Source organism: Kwoniella shivajii, chromosome 3, assembly GCF_035658355.1.
Source record: "Kwoniella shivajii chromosome 3, complete sequence".
Classification (NCBI taxonomy): Eukaryota; Fungi; Basidiomycota; class Tremellomycetes; order Tremellales; family Cryptococcaceae; genus Kwoniella; species Kwoniella shivajii.
This window is the reverse complement of record NC_085910.1, coordinates 1,794,095-1,811,438: the sequence shown is the minus strand read 5'-3', so window position 1 is coordinate 1,811,438 and position 17,344 is coordinate 1,794,095. Positions and strand designations below refer to the sequence as shown.

The following is a 17,344-nucleotide window of genomic DNA, read 5'->3' as shown; positions in this document are numbered from 1 at the left end:
TGGCTCATTAGAAAGATGAAATGGGAATTTGTAATGATATTACAGATTGAACACGAAGATGACCAAGGAATTACTCTATTCGGTATAAAACACGCGGTTGCTTTCGACGTCATCGTATTTTATTCGCACTAGGCTCCACTTCAAATTTGCACAAGATGGCAGGTGACAAAAGAGAATAAACACAACATCACTCTTCTGTTTACACCTTGCTTTCATCTTGTCTCATTCACTCACATCAAAGCATAGGGCGATCAGATACGAGACAAATACGTTACACACCATCCAGACTACACATTTGGGCATTCCACTGTCACAAACTCCTCGTAAATCAGCTCACGGTCATCACTCGAAATGGCTAAACGTGCCGCCCCATCTACATCTTCCGCTCCTTCAAGTAAGAAAGCCAAACCAGCTTCCACTTCCAAATCCACACCTAAAGGAAAGAAGGCAGTTGCTGCTACTACCACCACCGATTCACCTTTAGATGCCGTCAAACAAGTCGCCTCCGATATCATCAACAGCGTCTCTGAGGTGGTTGATAATGCAGGCGATCTTTTAATGGATGATGGAAATACACCTGCACCAGTTTCCAAAGTGATCGAGGAGAACGTTGATGTACCTTTGATCAAAAGGAAAGGAAAGGCAGCTAAAGGAAAAGCTATTGAAGTGGCTAAAGATGCAGAGGAAGCTGTCGAAAATGCTATCGAAGAAAAAACCGGTTTAGATGTTAAAGAAGTTAAAGGAAAAACCAACAAAGCTATCAAATCAACTAAGAAACAAGTTGATAATGCGACTGAAACAGCTACTGAAACTGCGAAACCATTAAAAGGTAAAGCTGCCAAAGCAGCTTCTGCAGCTCAAGATGCAGTTGAAAAAGCTGCGAACGATCCTAAAAATAGAAAAAAGGCAGAAGATTTCATGACCTCTGCTGAAGAAACTGTTAAAGCAGTAGCTGGTAAAGTGGGTGAAGTCTTAAATTCGGTAGTGGATAAATTCGGTGAAGCAAGTGGTCTGACAACCGCCGATGTCAATGATCAAGTTGAAAAAGGAAAGAAAGTAGCTCAAAAGAAAGGTAAACAAGTTAAAGAGGCTGCGGAAGAGACCATTGAAGAAGGAAAGAAAGTTGCCGGTAAAAAAGGACAACAAGTAAAGAAAGCAGCTGAAGATACCGTAGAAGAAGGTAAAAAAGCGGTCGCCAAGAAAGGGCAACAAGCTAAGAAAGCTGCAGAAGATGTAGTTGAAGAAGGAAAGAAAACAGCCGGAAAGAAAGGGAAACAAGCTGAACAAGTCGTAGAAGAAGGCAAGAAGGTTGCTGGTAAAAAGGGTAAACAAGCCACAGAGGCCGCTGCAGAAACCGTTGAACAGGGTAAAAAGGTAGCTGGCAAGAAAGGCAAAGAGGCTGAGAAGAGAAAGCTAAGAAAGGTAAGAAAGTAGAGGAAAAAGGAAAAAGAAGGAAAGGGTGAAGCTGCTGAAGAGGTTAAAGAAACCACCAAGCGAAAAGCCAAGAACGCAACCGATGCCATTGAACCTTCCACCAAGAAAGCCAAAGCTGCAGCTGAACCAGTCGTCGCCAAGGGAAAGAAAGCCGTCGCCGATGCTACCAAATCCGCCGAACCAATCATCTCCAAAGGTAAAAAAGCGGCTTCTGCAGCAGCTGGGAAAGCTACCAAAGCAGTAGCAGATGTCGTCCAACCTGAGGAAGAGGATGAGGAATATATCCATGGATTCTCTTCCTCTGATGGAGAAGCCGATTCCTCGGATGACGAATCTGATGATGAAGACCGAGCGGTAGCTGAAGCTGGAAGAAAAGTCGATATGACCTCTTTACCAATGGTTGCAAAAGATGATAAATCAGTTCAAGCAAAATTGAAGAAAGCTTCGAAGAAAAAGGTGAGTACCGGTTATGAGGACAGTTGAAGGTTGAATTTTATTGACTTGACATTTGACAGGACGATCCTAAAGGAACCCTTTTCTTAGGTAGAATACCTCATGGATTTTACGAAGAACAAATGAAAGAGTATTTCTCCCAATTCGGTGATGTCACAAGGCTCAGATTAGCCAGAAATAGAAAGGTAAATAGAAGTTCTTAGCTCTTCGCGTGGTATGCTAATAATGTCATATAGACTGGTGCATCTAAACACTACGCATATCTCGAGTTTTCTTCTCAATCAGTTGCTGTGATCGTAGCTGAGACAATGAACAACTACTTGTTAATGGGACACATTTTGAAATGTCAGGTGAGTTGGTCTTGATATCTCATATCCCGAGCGGCATATGTTTTCCCTTCTCCGTTTTTCCCTTCTCCCTTCTCCCTTCTCCCTCCCTTCTCCCTTCTCCCTTCTCCCTTCTCCCTTCTCCCTTCTCCCTTCTCCCTTCTCCCTTCTCCCTTTCTCTGTCCTTCCCTATTTACTTGTTCGCCGCATACAATGATCCCTTGCTGATCGTCCACGTAATCTAGGTCATTCCTGCCGAGAAAGTACATCCTGATTTATGGGTAGGAGCCAACAAGAAATTCCGAAAGATTCCAACTGCGCGAGTTGAAAAGCAAAAGCATGAGAAAGATAGAAATGAAGAAGAGCAATCTAAAGCCGATAAGAAATTATTGAAAAAGGAAGGTTCAAGAAAGAGGAAGATTAAGGATGCGGGTATTGATTATCAGTTTGAAGGACATGTGAGTTGTCGTCATCGACATAATGTCATGACTTGATTCCTATCGGATCGACTTTTGTTACAAAGCAACGAGGCTGACTGTGGTGTTTATTTCGTTTCCTCCACGATTAGAAAGCATAGAAAGTATCCTAAGGACGAGTAAATAGAATGGTCCAGTAGTAAATATCAGATAGTCTCACACAATCGAATTGATGGAGAATATTATCTAGGTCAAAGTTACGTGAATATATATACCATAATTAAGTTTTCTGATAACGAATGCAACATTTAAATTGATGAGCCAATCTGGATTCATCGTCGAGACGGGTGAATCCCAAGTTTGTTCCTTCACTTGAAGTGTATGTTCATCCTCCTGCAAGCTATCACTAGAAGAGATGATAATCATAATACAAGTAGGAATCACATATAATGCATTATGATATTAATCAATAACCCCTAGATGAGCCCCCCAACAATTCTGTTCGTCATAACGTCTAAATCCAATAGCGATTGTTATGATTTTACCTTCTTCTCTTTCCACCCGCTATAGTTCTCATCATCCTTCTACCTTCTCTCATTCTTTCTTGTTCTCTTGAGATGATCTCATCAAAACTCAGTTCGACTAAGATGGGTGAAAATTCTTCTCTTTCCCACCAATCTCTCCATACTCCAATCAAACCTTTTGTACCTCCTCTCTTTGAGTTGGTTCTGGGTGGTACACCTGTCCTGTCGAATTTAGCTTGTTCTTCAGGATGCGTAGATGAAAATAAATCGAGTTCCAATGCATCTTTTTTATGTTTTAAGAGTTCTTCATGTATTGCCCATGTTATCAAAGGTATAGCCTCGCCTGTTAGTCCAAGTTCGGAGCAATATTGTTTAGCGAATACTGATGGTGGGAGATTTGATGATAGATCCCATTCTATGCGATCACGTAAGATATGTGTGTATATTTGGACGTCGAGCTGGTGATTGAATACGTTGATCATCTCGTCAGCTTCCGTTTGTCCGAGTGCAGACCACCATAGCGAGGGAGCTGAACTCACGTTCACAATGATCCGACAATCGGCTTCTTCCCAGACCTTTTCTTTCTCTTCTTCTTCTTGTTCCTCTTCCTCCACGGCGGCTTCTTTCTCAGCATCATTTTCAGCTATCTTCTCTGTTGTACCATTAAGCGCCATAGCATCATCTTCGTTGGCTTCACCAACATCCAATTCCATTTGATCTTCGACTTCTTCATCGCTGAAAAGCACGTCATCTTCCGTCACGTCTTCATTTGTGATATCTATTTCTACGGTATTTTGAGATTCTTCTAATTGACCTTTGATCAATTCTGAGATTGTCGCAGCGTAAGACTGAGGAATCGATAAATCATCACAGAATATTTGAGCGAATTGTATTGGATCGATAAAAGGTTCTGCAAAAGAAGGAAATTCATTAGCACGTATTTCAGTGAAATAAACGGCTAGACCCGCAATCTGTGAAAATACCAACCATTGATGTTCCACAGGAACCTATCTTTGATCCTTATTCCTTGTCCATTGGGATCGGGATTAGGTATATCTAAATCTACCGTAATAGGTACCAACATCTCCGGTCTATCCGCTTCTTTCTCCAGTAATTCTTCGGACCTGAGTTACCAGATTAGTGAACACGTCAAACGGCGTTTCTTTGCAACAGATAAATTCGCATACACTCACATATAAGCGTGCTTTGTGAGTTTGGCATTTGCGCTCTTGACTCTCTCCGCAGGCGTCCTATCTCCTAACCAAGTCCAACCTCTATCCATTTCTTCTCTTTTCCTTTTAGCTTTACCTGCTTTCATTGCTATTTGATGTTCGTATCCACCGACGATCAGACTATGGTCTCTTCTACTTGAAGATCTTCCACCGGGTCTACGACGTGAGCCATAACTATCATCTTCCGGATCAGAAGGAGGTTCTTCCAAATCTGATAAATCTGATTCATCTTCTTCTTCGTCATCGTCGTCTGAAGCCTGTTCGGCATAATTTATTCTACCACCTCTTCTACCTGATAAATTACTTTGCGAATTGTTATTACGTTTCAAGGTCGAAGTGGAAGTTGATCCAGGTATGGGTGAATCGTATCTTGGTGTTGAGGTACCTGTAATTGAACCAGCTCTTTGCGCAGCTAACAATTCTCTTTCCTGTTCGGCATAAAAAGCTTCACGTTCCCGTGGTCCACCTGTTATATGTTCAGGCTGTACCAGACTGGTTATACCAGTTCTTAACCTTGATGGGTAAGTCGTATAAATAGCCTGCGAAGTAGGTGGTGTCGATAAACTTGGATCAATCGTTTTTTGTCCCGGTGGTGGTTTGAAATAAGGTAAAACCCCTGGAGGATATGATGAAGGATGGTAATATACTTGAGGATATGGTTGTTGAGGCCGTGGTACCATTCCGTTCACCTGCTGTGATTGACGTGATTGATTGGAGTACGATGAGGGATAGGTATTAGACGGTCTCGTGGGGGTGGATGCATGGTTATAGGTAGGCCTGTAATTTGGTGGGTGATACGCTGTTGGGGGTTGACGGGGTGGATGCGCGGGAGAGTATGGTAAGCGATACGTCGATGGTCCAGGAACAGGTATGTATGTGGGTGTTGGTTGTTGTGGGTGTGGATGTTGGTGTGGACCAGGTGTGAATGAGGGTTTCATTTGCGGTGTATGTGAGTAGGATGGTGCAAAGGGAGGGTAAATGTTCGGAGAGGGTTGTGGATGCGAATGTGCATTGAAAGGAGTTGGATATTGTGGAGGGATAAATTGAGGTGGTTGATTATGATATTGAGTGTGCGAAGGTTGAGGATTCATGTACACGTTCAAGGGAGGTGGTGGATATTGTGGATGAACATGTGAAACATGACCATGAATGACCGTTGATGAGGAGGGAATTGAAGTGGATGAAGAAGGTTTGTTTGGTGGACGATATGTATTTGATGGCCAGCCGGGAGGTGGGAATGAGAACCCAGCATGGGATGGCATGATGGAAGGAAGGTGATATGGAAGTGTAGTGTATTTTGAATTTGAACCAATCAGCTAATGTTCACATAATTGAGATGAGGTGGAAGAATGATAAGAAAGAATGAAGATTGATGAATATGAGATGAGAACATGTGACGTACGTTTATTGTTGTTGTTTTGAGACAAGTTTAAAGTTGGTGTACCACCGTTATTACCATTGGTATTGTTATTGTTATTGATATAACTTTGTCGCGGTGGTCTACCACGTCCTCGAGTGGGAACAGACATTGTCAACTGGTTTTTGTTGTACGATTTTCTCTTCTGACTTTGCAGAGTACGCGATAGAATGCGAGTGACCGAAGCTTGTGTCTGGTCGATGAGATATGATCGTGTGTAGTAGATGCTGTTCTGATAGAGTGTGATAAAAGGTCAGATGGAGCGTGAGGATGGTATTTAGAAAAAGGGAACAATTCAATGTTGTGCTTTCTTTCGCGGGATTCAGGTTTTGGTACACGACATAAAGTGGGAGTCTAATTTAAGTTTCATGTGTTCATCTACGTTGGTAAGCATATCCTCTTAGATGCATTCATCCTGTTAAGCAACAGACGTCAGTCATCGTTTGAGTCACTCTCTCAAAACCCCGTCAATTGGATTATCATTCACCATGTTCACAGGTTTAGTGAGTGATTTGATGATTCGATTATATACAGATGACTGATCGAATCAATCTGTGGAAAAGATCGAACATACATCGACAGTATCAAAGATAAACGATCCATCGACATCAAATCATGATCAAACAAAATTCGAACACGATGTGGATAAAGGGGGATTTACAATGACCATTTCAGATTCAGAATCTATTTTAGATGATTGTCAAATAGGAGATTCGATTTGTGTTAATGGTGCTTGTTTGACCGTTACTGAATTCAATAAAGATTCATTCGTCGTTGGATTAGCTCCTGAGACTTTATCAAGGACGAATTTGGGTAAATTGAATATCGGTGATAAAGTTAATTGTGAAAGAGCTATGAGTGGTAAAACCAGATTTGGTGGTCATATGGTTCAAGTAAGTGAACTGTATTAACTCTTGTTGTATGTTATTCGCGATACACGCTGACCATCTATCGTACAGGGCCACGTCGATTCAACAGCTACTATCATCTCTCGTGTGCCAGATGGCGATTCAATTCGATACTCATTCCAATTCCCATCTGAAACAACTTTACTTCCTTATGTGATCGAAAAAGGTTATGTGACACTCGATGGAGCTTCTTTGACAATCACTTTTGTCGATGACGCAAAAAGGTCATTTGGGATCATGTTGATCGCTCATTCACAAGAAAAGTTGACTTTGACGAATAAGAAAGAAGGCGACACAGTCAACGTAGAAGTTGATTGTGTAGGTAAGTATGTTCTGGGCAGTACGAGTAGGATAGAAGGTTTGATCGAAAGAGCTGTAGAGAAGAAATTGAAGGAAAAGGGTTTGATATAGACTGTAGCATGATGTGTATTGTATAGATAGAACGGTATCGATTGATTGCTTATATAGGAGTCTCAAATGACTTGCATGATGTAAGTGCAAATGCGATTGTACCTGGCGAACATCCTCAACGTAATAACTGCTCCTATTCCTCTCCGATCAAAAAATCCTTTATATCCTCTTTCATCTCCACTCTTGCCACTTTCCGCCTTACGTTCTCTCCGATCCAGTAAGGTAGCTGCACCGGTTCTGTATCGCTTCTTAACGCCTTTGCAACCACTGTCGGGGGTGTAAAAGTAGTTAAACAAGCATAACAAAGTAGTGTTGCCAATTTCTCATTCTTCTCGTCATCAGGTGATGATATGTCCGCGATGGTTTTGGTGGGAAGAGATGTTAACGCTGTACGCGATTTCCATTGCAACGCGTGAGGGTCGACTGGCCTGTTGTCGCGAGAATGGATCAGCTTGTACATTCGTTACGACGACTGTATGGCCAATCACTTACAGTTGACACACTGGACATGAAACTTCTTGACCTTTTTCACCTGTGAACATCAACTTGTCACCTGTTCTATTTATAGTTGAAACTGTTGAAGGGTGAGTTACGGCTAATGTAGCGATGAACACTGTTGTCGATTGCAGTGATCAGCGACCCATTCTTGAGTTACTAATGGTCAGAGAAGACTCACGCTCAGTCAGACTTTCTAAACTTTTGATATCACCTTTCCCCCTTGAATCTTTTTTACTCTTTGGACCTGCGTTATCCCATTTCCTTTCATTTCTTATGAATCCATTCCAGCCTTTTAGATATGAATAGATAGCAGTTTCTTTCGTAGTTATCTCTTTCATCGGTTTCAAAATCGTTATTGCATTTTCAGCTTTGTACGATACCGCAAGTTCTAATGGTAATGTATAACCTTTACCTGATGCAGTGCCGGAAATCAAACGTTGTGCTTGTCTAGTTGATGTTTCACCTAGTAATATATGTGATATATTGGGGATTGTCTGAGATGTGATGGTTATGAGAGAGGTGAGGATACTGGAGAGGAGAGAAGGTCGAGAAGGTGCCGGTAAAGATGCAAGTAAAGATCGAAGTTGGTCAAGTGGAGTTGTCGTGGATGTGGATGAAGAAGGGATTGGGAATAGAGGTAGATCTGTATTGTCACGTTTAGCTTGGTTATCAAAGAATGGAGGACTCACCAGGATTCTTCAGGTCGACAGAAATTCCTTCGGCCGATTGGGTATCCTCGTTTCCTTCTTGAATACCTACAAGAGCTTTAATACGTTTCTTCAAATTCGGATCAAACACATCTTCCGCATTCAATCCAATAAAAGTCAAGTTGTGATTTTGCTCTTTTACCCAATTTTCAATTTCTTCCAATCTCGAAGTCAATAGTGACTCGTCTTGATTCCCAGGGGTGGTAGATCCATGCAATTGGTTATTGAGAATATGGTCAAATTCAACATAAATGACAAACCCTTTATTCCAAATAGGTTCTTTTTCACCTTTTGTTTTATCTATTATCCTGTCGTTATCGTCACCTATGTATTGTTTTGATATTAATAGATCTAACATGGTTAAAGAACTTGAACCACCTGATAATCCAATCAAACTGGATCCGATCTGTTTAGGTGGTCTTAACCCTCCTTGAGTTTGTTTGGATTTGGCATTGGTACCACCATCGGATGTGGTGGATGGTTTCAGAGGTGGATGTAACGTTTTCATAAATCTTGTAAATACGTTATGTTGAAAACATGCTCTAAAACGGGCACATGGAATGATAATCAGATCATATCCCGTATACATATATACGATGAAGAAGACAGGCGACTGATCGGCTCTACTCACTTGCAATATGTCACATTTCGTATCAGATACATTGATTTAGCTGTTTTACATCTTTGACATAATGATTTATCGATTCTTCGAATCTGTCTTCGCCCTTTATAATTTTGGACGAAAAATGTCAAATCGTCATTTTGGACTGAATGATCTCACGTCGAGTATTCACTTACGAGGCATGACAGCTTCTGCTTCTTCAGCATTCGCTAAACCGTCTGGTATCTCTCCGCAGGACATGTTGGCTTTCTCTGATTCGCGTTATGAGTTTGATCTTGATTTATGAGTTACTGGATATATGTGCAAATGATTCTTGACCACATTCACATTTTCAAGCGTTTTGTAACTTTTTTTTGCCGCTTGATAACATCTTCCCACGTGGTTTTCAGTCACCTGTTGAACTGTTAAAATACCCCCTTTTGTGAGAAGCTTTAGATATCATGCAGCCGACAACAAGAGAAACGATAATGAGAAAGATATTCTTCATGATCAAACAGCAAGTCAAGATGGGAGGTTACGACACCAATGAAGATAAGCGTAAATTCAGCTCTGCAAGTTCAATGAGGGAATCTACAACACCTCCATTGCCATCTAAAAAGAGGAGGATAACGGTGAGTACTCCGGTCAACCCTCGTTATTGCTATAAAAAAAAAACATATTGCTGATCACAAACACACTAGAGAGCTTGTGATAGGTGTCACAAAGGAGGTACGAAAGTGAGTGGGCCTCTACCTCATAGTGGTCGCTCTTGTGTACTTGGTACTTACATGGAAAGAACTGTCTTGCAGTGTTCAGCCGGACCGACACCCGATGTATGTGGACCATGTTCTGCATTTGGGTCAGAGTGTACATATGAAAGACCCATCAAACGTCGAGGGGTGAGTGATCCAAAGCTCGTCTGGCTGTTAACCTGATTGAATGTCACATGTCGATGATAGCCCGCTACCAAATCACACAGTAATGGTCATCGTGAAAATCAAAGAGCTTCATCTTCCAGAAGTGAATCTGTACCTATATCACCTCTAGTCAAAGATGAGAATTGGACATATCATGAAATAGCAAGTCATGAACAAATTCAATTACTGATAGATGCGTATTATCGTATTGTATATCCATTGTGAGTCTACCTTTATTGATGTTTCCTGTTCAGAAGGACTGATCTGGAAGGAACAAAAATAGACAACCATTTTTTCATTGGCCAACATTCACATCCGCTATCAAAGGACGATTGTATGAGCGATCACGTTCATTCCATTGTGTGACAATGTCAGTATGTGCATTATCTTCTGCAAGGTTAAGAGATGGTGCGCCGCCCATACCGATAAATCCTTCCACTCCATCCAAAAACAATTCGTCGAAAGAAAATGAAAAACATATAGAATCGGAGATATTTTATCAATCTGCTGTATCAAGTTTCCCATTAGATTTAACCAAAGCTGGTGAATTCGATTATAAAAGGTCAAAATACATATTATCGACATGCTGTTTGCAATACGGTGATATACAAAGAGCGAGTGTACATATGGGTGATTACTGTACTTTATCTTCTTTAGATGGGTTTCAAAACGAATCTAGATGGTCGATGAATTTAAATCAAATTGAAATTCAAGAAAGAAGGAGATTAGTGAGTTTATTGATGAGATCGCCTTTTATCGTTAGTCATCTGACGGTGATGGGGAATAGTTCTGGTCTGGATATCAGAATGATGTTTATATAGCGACTACTTTTGGCGGCATAATCAGACATAGAGAAGCACAATCAACTGTACTTTATCCTGCGGAAGTTAGGAATGACGATTATATCACCGAAGATAAAGTGGTCATATCAAATGATCCATCACATACATTTTGGAGTGGATGGAATTTCGTCACTAGTTTATATAGGATATTGGAACATGCCGTATGTCAAATGAGACAAAGACATCAATCGTATGATGGTGATAATCAAATCGCAATGTTATTTTCAATTCGAAGAGAAGGTAGAAGTTCTGATCCTGGTCCAGAAGAAGTTTTACAAACTGTAGAAAGGTTATATAATATCTTACCTGAAAGATATAAAATAACAAAAGAGATGACTGGTGATGAGTGTAAGGATAGATATGGTTTTCAAGGTGAGTCTCTTCGTTTCTCTTTACTATGAATCCACATTCGTGCACAGAAACTGAGTCTTTCCGAATGTGGTAGCCGCAAATATTCTGATAACGCTTCAAACTGTCAAGATGGTGATGGCAGGTATGGCAGATTGGTCCGTCGAGCAAAGATGTGCTATCGCAGGTGAATTAGTAGATTCATTAGCTGTTTTACCTAAAGCTTTCATCCAAGCATGTAGTTGTCCGATGGTAAGTAAATGAGTTGACCCTTTTTGCTATATTCTCGGTGGCTGATAGAGGGGATGAAAGCTTCATCATACAGCCGGAGTTGGTCATTTGTTAGCATCGATCATACAATCACCATTATCACCCGCTACTTATCTTCATGTCCGAACGGTACTAAGTCGAATGTCGAATTTGTTATCCTCCCTCGAAACCTCGATTAAATCAGCTAGCATACTTTGCATAGCTGAAAAGCTTAGGGACCATATAGAAAGGATTGATCGGTATATGATGAGTGCTTCAGAAGCTTCGGGGTGGAATTTCGCTCTAGGGGTGAGTTAAGAGGGCGCCATTTCGTTGCATTATTCCATTCCTGAGTATGCTGACTAGTAAAATTCTCATCCGAAGTCCGCCACTTTATCTGATCAAAGCAATGTTCCACCGGCTTCCACAATGAATATATATCCACCTTTAGCTCCAGCGATACCTCTCAAGTCCGACTCGATCATCTCAACTATTCTTGAACCTACAGTCCAACAGCTCCCGTCACTTGATCCAGCCATCTCTGCTAATACGCTTCATCCTCCTGAAATCGTGAATGGAACCAACGGAATACAACTTCAACCTGAGTCGGTGGTAGGATTAGATGATGCCAATGCGCTGGTAGATCAACAGGTACAATTACCAAATGATTTGTTCTCAGATTGGTCTTTCATGTTTGGTGAATTTGGAGCTCAGGGTGATGCGTTCGATTTCTTATCTTCGGGAATGATGAACACGAATAGTGATTGGTGATGGGTGTGGAGTTCTGTTCATGCTTGAAAGATAAGAATGGATGTTGAGATTCTTTATCAATCGTAGAGCGTGAAGTGAGAAGCTATGTAGTTCGGACACAATCAAATGTTGTTCGCACGATTTTGTGATTTTCATCATATTGTACCTTTTGTGAAGGATGAGACATTTCATTGTGTTTGCTTCGTTCGGTTGTATGTGCTTGAATGACGAGTAATGATCAGGTCATGGGCGATGTGACGTGGATCATATGCCATGTATAGCTAGAGTGGTATTTTTAGTTTGAGATATCAGTAGCCTGATGAGATAAACCGACTCACTCACGATTATGCGTGATCTCTATATCGATCGACACCTTTCTCTTGATGTCTATCGGATATCATCGACCCGTGTGGTTTTGATGGAAACACCTTGAATTTTGCTTTGTGTAGTTCACGACCTTTATGAGATTACCTGTTGTTAACGTTCGAGTATCCAATCATCAAGTTGTCCAATTCAAAATGAATCCTAATCGTGCCTCTTCTGAAATGACGAAATTTATCATTCATCCTCGGATTGAATCAAACTCTCATTCCAATGTTCACCTTTCTTGACTCTTATAGGACCTTTGATATCATTCCTCTGATCGAACGATCTGATTTCACCTTTTTGCGTCACTTGAACATTCCCTTTATTTACTTGTTCCCATACGATCTGTCTGACAGGATCCATCAGGTCTCTCCAATTGGGATAACGGGAAGGGTCGGTATCGTGTAACGATCTCGGTATTTGAGAGGGACATATGGTAGATCCTGATGATGTACGTGAGAGGAGGTAATGCATTTTGGATAAAAAGGCTTTTCGATCTGATTCTGATATGTCTGTGGGCATGGTGAGCGTTATTCGATGTCAGGTCTGTGATAGCTATATTTAAAAGAATGGATGTTTACACGAATGAACACTTGTGATTTAGAGGTTCATTGTCGAGCGAGTGGAGGTATTGATGGCGTGACGTCAAAGTCAAAGTGGCAGAATGGCATAGTATGTATTGCATAGAGTATGAACAGATATATATCCACATGGAATGGTATAAAGTGAACGATGACAAAGGCCAGCTTTATCATCAACTCAGTCATAGATCAGAATTCAATTAAAGAGAAAATCCTGTGATGGGTGGATTTCCTGTGATACTACCTCTTGAACCGCCTGAAACTGAAAGACCTGACCAATCCCATTTCCCGATACAAGATCCACTTCCACACAGTACGTATACTTCTTTCCCTTCATCAGTGACTTGGACGGCTGCAATGGCAAGGGGATGTCAGGATCAGCGTGAAGTACCCGACAACATGGAGGGGACTGATATAAAAACGGTCGAAGCTTCAGAGTAATTATCACTCACTATTACCTGATTTAAAATTGATATTCTTAATTTCAATTCCATTGGTAGGAGTTCCAGTCGGTGAACCATTCTCATAATCTTGTTGAATGACCACGCCATATTTGGGAATACCAGTTACTTTATTATTTGAATAAGTTACATCAGAGACTGAACCTCCTGTAGCCTCATATACCGTTTTAATTCGAATTCCATTATCTGAATTCTCAACTGTATTGCCAGTGATGGTTATGCCAGAGACCACTTTGTCTGATTGAATAGATCCCTAAAAACGAACAAGCAATCATCAACCCGATCATGTAGTATATTCAACGGCTGAATAGGCACTAACGATACTGATACCATGACCACCTGAACAGAAGTTGTTTGAAAATGTTATACCCGATCCTGAATTTATAGCTAGACAGTCATCTTGATTATAACAGAAGTTACCATCGAGTGTGGTGTCAGTAGCTGATACGTCGACTACATAACAGCGTGATTGAAAATGAGAAGTCAGCTGCTACGCCCTGGATCACTAGAGATCCACCGATACATCATGAGTAGATCAAGGTAATGATTTACCAATGATGGAATAACGACTCACAGCAGTCCGAGTTGTGACCCAATGCTTTACCGTCACCACCTAGTGCATTCCCGTCTCGAGTATCGACAGTAATCCCTTTGATCGTGAGCGCCTTTTTATTCCCAACGGAGAAAGCCTGAACAGGAGCGTTGAGCACCACCAAGTTCTGTATAACCTTTTCGTCAGCATTATTCGAAAACCTGAAAAAAGTTATGTATCTCAGACTCACAGAGAAAGTACCGCTCATTTTGATTTTCATCATTTTCTATATATGATTAGATATCAGCTCATGTCGTACCAGTCCATCAGGCAGTCCGCACATATGCCATATACAGAGAGTGGAATGACCGAGGAAATTTCTACTGACAGGCTTGGTCTTTCCACCGTTAGAACCTAGTCCATCCCAGAAAGTTTTACCTTGACCATCAAAAGTGTGACCTAGTTCTCGATGATGAGCATGACATTTCTAAAGCTTGTGAAATCGTTTATACACACCTTTACCATCGAAAGTGATATCAGTGCCATCAATGATGAACATTGGACCTTCCCATTCTTTCCCGCCGGTGAATTTTACGTTTCCCTGTTGTTTTGGATCTCAATGGCTGATTCGATTTTTGCAAGACAGGATGAATCACTTACAGAGACAGAAACTTTGATACCGGATTTCAGGCCAGATAAATCAAGCGCTTTACCAGCTGGGACAGTCTATACGGTATACCTATTTGAGCCAAGAGAGAGAACTGCTCAAGGACATAAAAGAGCTTACGATTGCGCCGAGATCTGTAAAGTATCCATCTCGTCAGCTAAGATCGAAAGAAACCAAAAGTAAAGATAGCTTACCAATATCACATCCTGACGATACAGCAGAACTGACCCCATCATAGCTTGTAATAGCACTAGTACACCTCTTGGAGATGGTAGAATTACTAGGAGCGGCGAGTGTTAGTGAGAGAAGTGGGAGGAGGGCGATCAATTGTTGAAGAGCGATCATGTTGATTTGTTTGTGTCGTTAGTTTTGAGAGAGTGGGAAGGGCTGAGAGAGGTAGTTTACTGAGTAGAGAATGTGACTATGAAGGTTAGGAGAGGGTTCGAGTTGAGATGAAAAATAAGTAAATCCAAGAGAAGGAGTGAGTGTTTCATCAGTATATATACATAAACCCAAATGATATCCAGACCTCGAGTTTTCAGCTTTGACAATGTCCAATTTGGTTCCTAGAACGGAAACAGCCGTTAAAAACGTCCTCGAGGTCCAGAAAGGAATACTTGAAGTGAGTCTAATCAAAGGAACCCCCCGGAAATCCATATGGAGTCACAAGGCCTGCCTAGCTACCATCTACAGCGGTTCTTGTAAAGGGGTACTCACAATGAAGATGGATGGGGAGTGCCTGTGTCATCTCGTTTCGGGATCAAGATGCATTGCCTGATGACAGCCTCAAAGTTGCTTCGATTTGAGATTGAAACGTAAGGAGTAGATTGTTTGTTTGATTGATTGATCGTTCTGATGGATTGGATTGTGTCACACTCCCAAACGATCATCTGATTCCCTCTGGGTCACATATTGAGGATGACACCGGACTCAATTTAGAAAACCGTCAACCTCCTAGGGATGTGCCTCCCAACTCCAGGTATGATTAGCCCGGAAGTGCGGTTTCCAAGCGACGACCCGACGCATGGACGTCAGGCGTTACTGTACCTTTTCATCACCAACGCTACCGGTAGTTGATACACCATGTCCGTGATTGCAGGAATTGTTGAAAAACCATGTGCTCCTCCATCAATAATTAGTGAAAATAGGTACTGATTGTGACAAGCGAAGTTGGAACTCTTTCATGCTGAGCAGAGTCCGGTATATTGCGACTCTTTGTTTTGCTTTAGATCTTCCGATTGGCATACGACATGACAAGGCTCTGACGATTTCGTCCAGGACATGATTTTCTAGTTCTTGCTAGTGCACCATTCACCAAAACGCGGCGGGTTAGTCACCCAATTCTACTCATTTTCATGCTGATTTCAGGCACCGTTTTATCTTTCCGTGCTTTTCGACGCGTCTCATGATATGAAAAGTCAAAGTCAAAGAGCGCTGGATGATATCATGTTATTGACCTGATCAATCACAAAAGACACTGAACACTCCTTTACTTGTCAATATAGCAGCTGGCCTGGCACCCTTGACTTCCTGTGATCCTATTACTAAGATCCATCCCGATAATTCACATCTTTCCAGATTCTCCCTTACTCCGATGCCCCGATTACATCATCTCATCCTGCTCGCCATTGTGTTGATCGCTCAAATTTGCTTGGCTCAGAAAGCGACCATCCAAGATGATGTAAGTCATCTCCTGCTCGAAGATGATTATCTCACAAGGGTTCTGCTGAACTGGCTCACATTCGCAGGCTGGACAGACCGTGGTGGTTACCCCTACCACCGACGAGTACGGTGATGTCTATTCCATAGCTGTGTGAGTTTCGATGCGACCTCCTTAGCTTGACTCGAGACCTCGAATCGCATATGGGCAAGGCTTGCTACACGATCTTCATAGACTGAACTGACTTGTTTTGGTAGCTCAACGGTATTTACCACTTCAACGGGAAAAGCGAAATTAGGTAGTAAAGCTTCTTCATCTGTAACTTCTTCTCCGTAAGCTCTTCTACCTAATTCCCTAATAAGGAATACGGTGAACGATACTAATAGAAGAATGTAGGACAACAAGTTACAGGCAAACATACACTGTTGCTCAAGGGAGGTATGTTATCTATTCATCTCCAATAAGCCGCGAAGCTGATAATCCTTCTTCACTTGCAGTATCATGGATTACTCAAGTTATCAATCATCTGTTACGGGTGCATTGAATTCCATGGAAGCTGCTGCGTACAAGAATTATACAGCTACCGCCACGACCGGTCAAGCAGGTTTATACGCTTCTTCTGGGTCTACACCGATGATTCACGCGTTGAACAAGTTGGGATTCGTATCATTAATGGTTACTGGACTGGTTCTGGTAGTCCATTTGTAGAAAGATCCGGTATGAATCTGTTGTTGTACAAAGTCATAATCAGGTCAAATCAACGGCAACCTCTGAGTGCTTGTCAATCAGCTTACTTGCCCATCACGGTCTGCTTACAAGGATCGACAAAGAGTGTCACTTCCTATGTGAATAGTCATTGGAGCCACCGATATTATCCCGGATAGGGTACTTGACCGTTGGTTGTACGTGATTACGCGGTTATCTCCGCCTTTCGTCGTTTCCTCTTCATTTTCCACTGCTGGCCATCGTGTAGCGCAGTCCACTTGAACGCGATTTATATGACTTGACAATCAGTCGCTCTTCAGTCCATCTTCATCCAATACA

At 41.7% G+C, this 17,344-nt stretch overlaps 9 protein-coding genes across 9 annotated transcripts; 4 read left to right on the top strand and 5 right to left on the bottom strand.

Moving 5' to 3' along the window:
* Positions 1–351: 351 nt before the first annotated feature.
* IL334_002863 (uncharacterized protein) lies at positions 352–2,707 on the top strand (the record flags this gene model as incomplete). Its single annotated transcript, XM_062934601.1, has 5 exons — positions 352–1,390; positions 1,454–1,890; positions 1,950–2,072; positions 2,124–2,237; positions 2,459–2,707. The coding sequence occupies 5 exons, from the start codon at positions 352–354 to the stop codon at positions 2,705–2,707; spliced, it is 1,962 nt and encodes a 653-aa protein (XP_062790652.1).
* A 463-nt stretch (positions 2,708–3,170) lies between these two features.
* IL334_002862 (uncharacterized protein) lies at positions 3,171–5,647 on the bottom strand (the record flags this gene model as incomplete). Its single annotated transcript, XM_062934600.1, has 4 exons — positions 3,171–3,611; positions 3,693–4,063; positions 4,141–4,277; positions 4,347–5,647. The coding sequence occupies 4 exons, from the start codon at positions 5,645–5,647 to the stop codon at positions 3,171–3,173; spliced, it is 2,250 nt and encodes a 749-aa protein (XP_062790651.1).
* A 54-nt stretch (positions 5,648–5,701) lies between these two features.
* IL334_002861 (uncharacterized protein) lies at positions 5,702–5,914 on the bottom strand (the record flags this gene model as incomplete). Its single annotated transcript, XM_062934599.1, has 1 exon — positions 5,702–5,914. One exon carries the CDS (start codon positions 5,912–5,914, stop codon positions 5,702–5,704), a length of 213 nt encoding a protein of 70 aa, XP_062790650.1.
* Positions 5,915–6,290: 376 nt separating this feature from the next.
* On the top strand, positions 6,291–7,121 carry IL334_002860 (riboflavin synthase, alpha subunit; the record flags this gene model as incomplete). The annotated part of the gene is made up of 3 exons (XM_062934598.1): positions 6,291–6,305; positions 6,366–6,695; positions 6,762–7,121. 3 exons carry the CDS (start codon positions 6,291–6,293, stop codon positions 7,119–7,121), a joined length of 705 nt encoding a protein of 234 aa, XP_062790649.1.
* Positions 7,122–7,254: 133 nt separating this feature from the next.
* On the bottom strand, positions 7,255–9,188 carry IL334_002859 (uncharacterized protein; the record flags this gene model as incomplete). The annotated part of the gene is made up of 6 exons (XM_062934597.1): positions 7,255–7,549; positions 7,614–7,734; positions 7,798–8,262; positions 8,309–8,868; positions 8,958–9,051; positions 9,125–9,188. 6 exons carry the CDS (start codon positions 9,186–9,188, stop codon positions 7,255–7,257), a joined length of 1,599 nt encoding a protein of 532 aa, XP_062790648.1.
* Positions 9,189–9,454: 266 nt separating this feature from the next.
* On the top strand, positions 9,455–12,054 carry IL334_002858 (uncharacterized protein; the record flags this gene model as incomplete). The annotated part of the gene is made up of 9 exons (XM_062934596.1): positions 9,455–9,559; positions 9,629–9,664; positions 9,737–9,826; positions 9,887–10,065; positions 10,128–10,572; positions 10,632–11,058; positions 11,132–11,286; positions 11,347–11,592; positions 11,668–12,054. 9 exons carry the CDS (start codon positions 9,455–9,457, stop codon positions 12,052–12,054), a joined length of 2,070 nt encoding a protein of 689 aa, XP_062790647.1.
* A 537-nt stretch (positions 12,055–12,591) lies between these two features.
* On the bottom strand, positions 12,592–12,921 carry IL334_002857 (uncharacterized protein; the record flags this gene model as incomplete). Its single annotated transcript, XM_062934595.1, has 1 exon — positions 12,592–12,921. The coding sequence occupies one exon, from the start codon at positions 12,919–12,921 to the stop codon at positions 12,592–12,594; it is 330 nt and encodes a 109-aa protein (XP_062790646.1).
* Positions 12,922–13,180: 259 nt separating this feature from the next.
* Positions 13,181–14,985, bottom strand: IL334_002856 (uncharacterized protein; the record flags this gene model as incomplete). Its single annotated transcript, XM_062934594.1, has 10 exons — positions 13,181–13,332; positions 13,433–13,694; positions 13,761–13,894; positions 14,016–14,160; positions 14,224–14,259; positions 14,362–14,432; positions 14,490–14,574; positions 14,634–14,699; positions 14,761–14,774; positions 14,835–14,985. 10 exons carry the CDS (start codon positions 14,983–14,985, stop codon positions 13,181–13,183), a joined length of 1,116 nt encoding a protein of 371 aa, XP_062790645.1.
* Positions 14,986–16,234: 1,249 nt separating this feature from the next.
* On the top strand, positions 16,235–17,008 carry IL334_002855 (uncharacterized protein; the record flags this gene model as incomplete). Its single annotated transcript, XM_062934593.1, has 5 exons — positions 16,235–16,321; positions 16,389–16,453; positions 16,558–16,632; positions 16,697–16,738; positions 16,798–17,008. 5 exons carry the CDS (start codon positions 16,235–16,237, stop codon positions 17,006–17,008), a joined length of 480 nt encoding a protein of 159 aa, XP_062790644.1.
* Between the last annotated feature and the right edge of the window lie 336 nt (positions 17,009–17,344).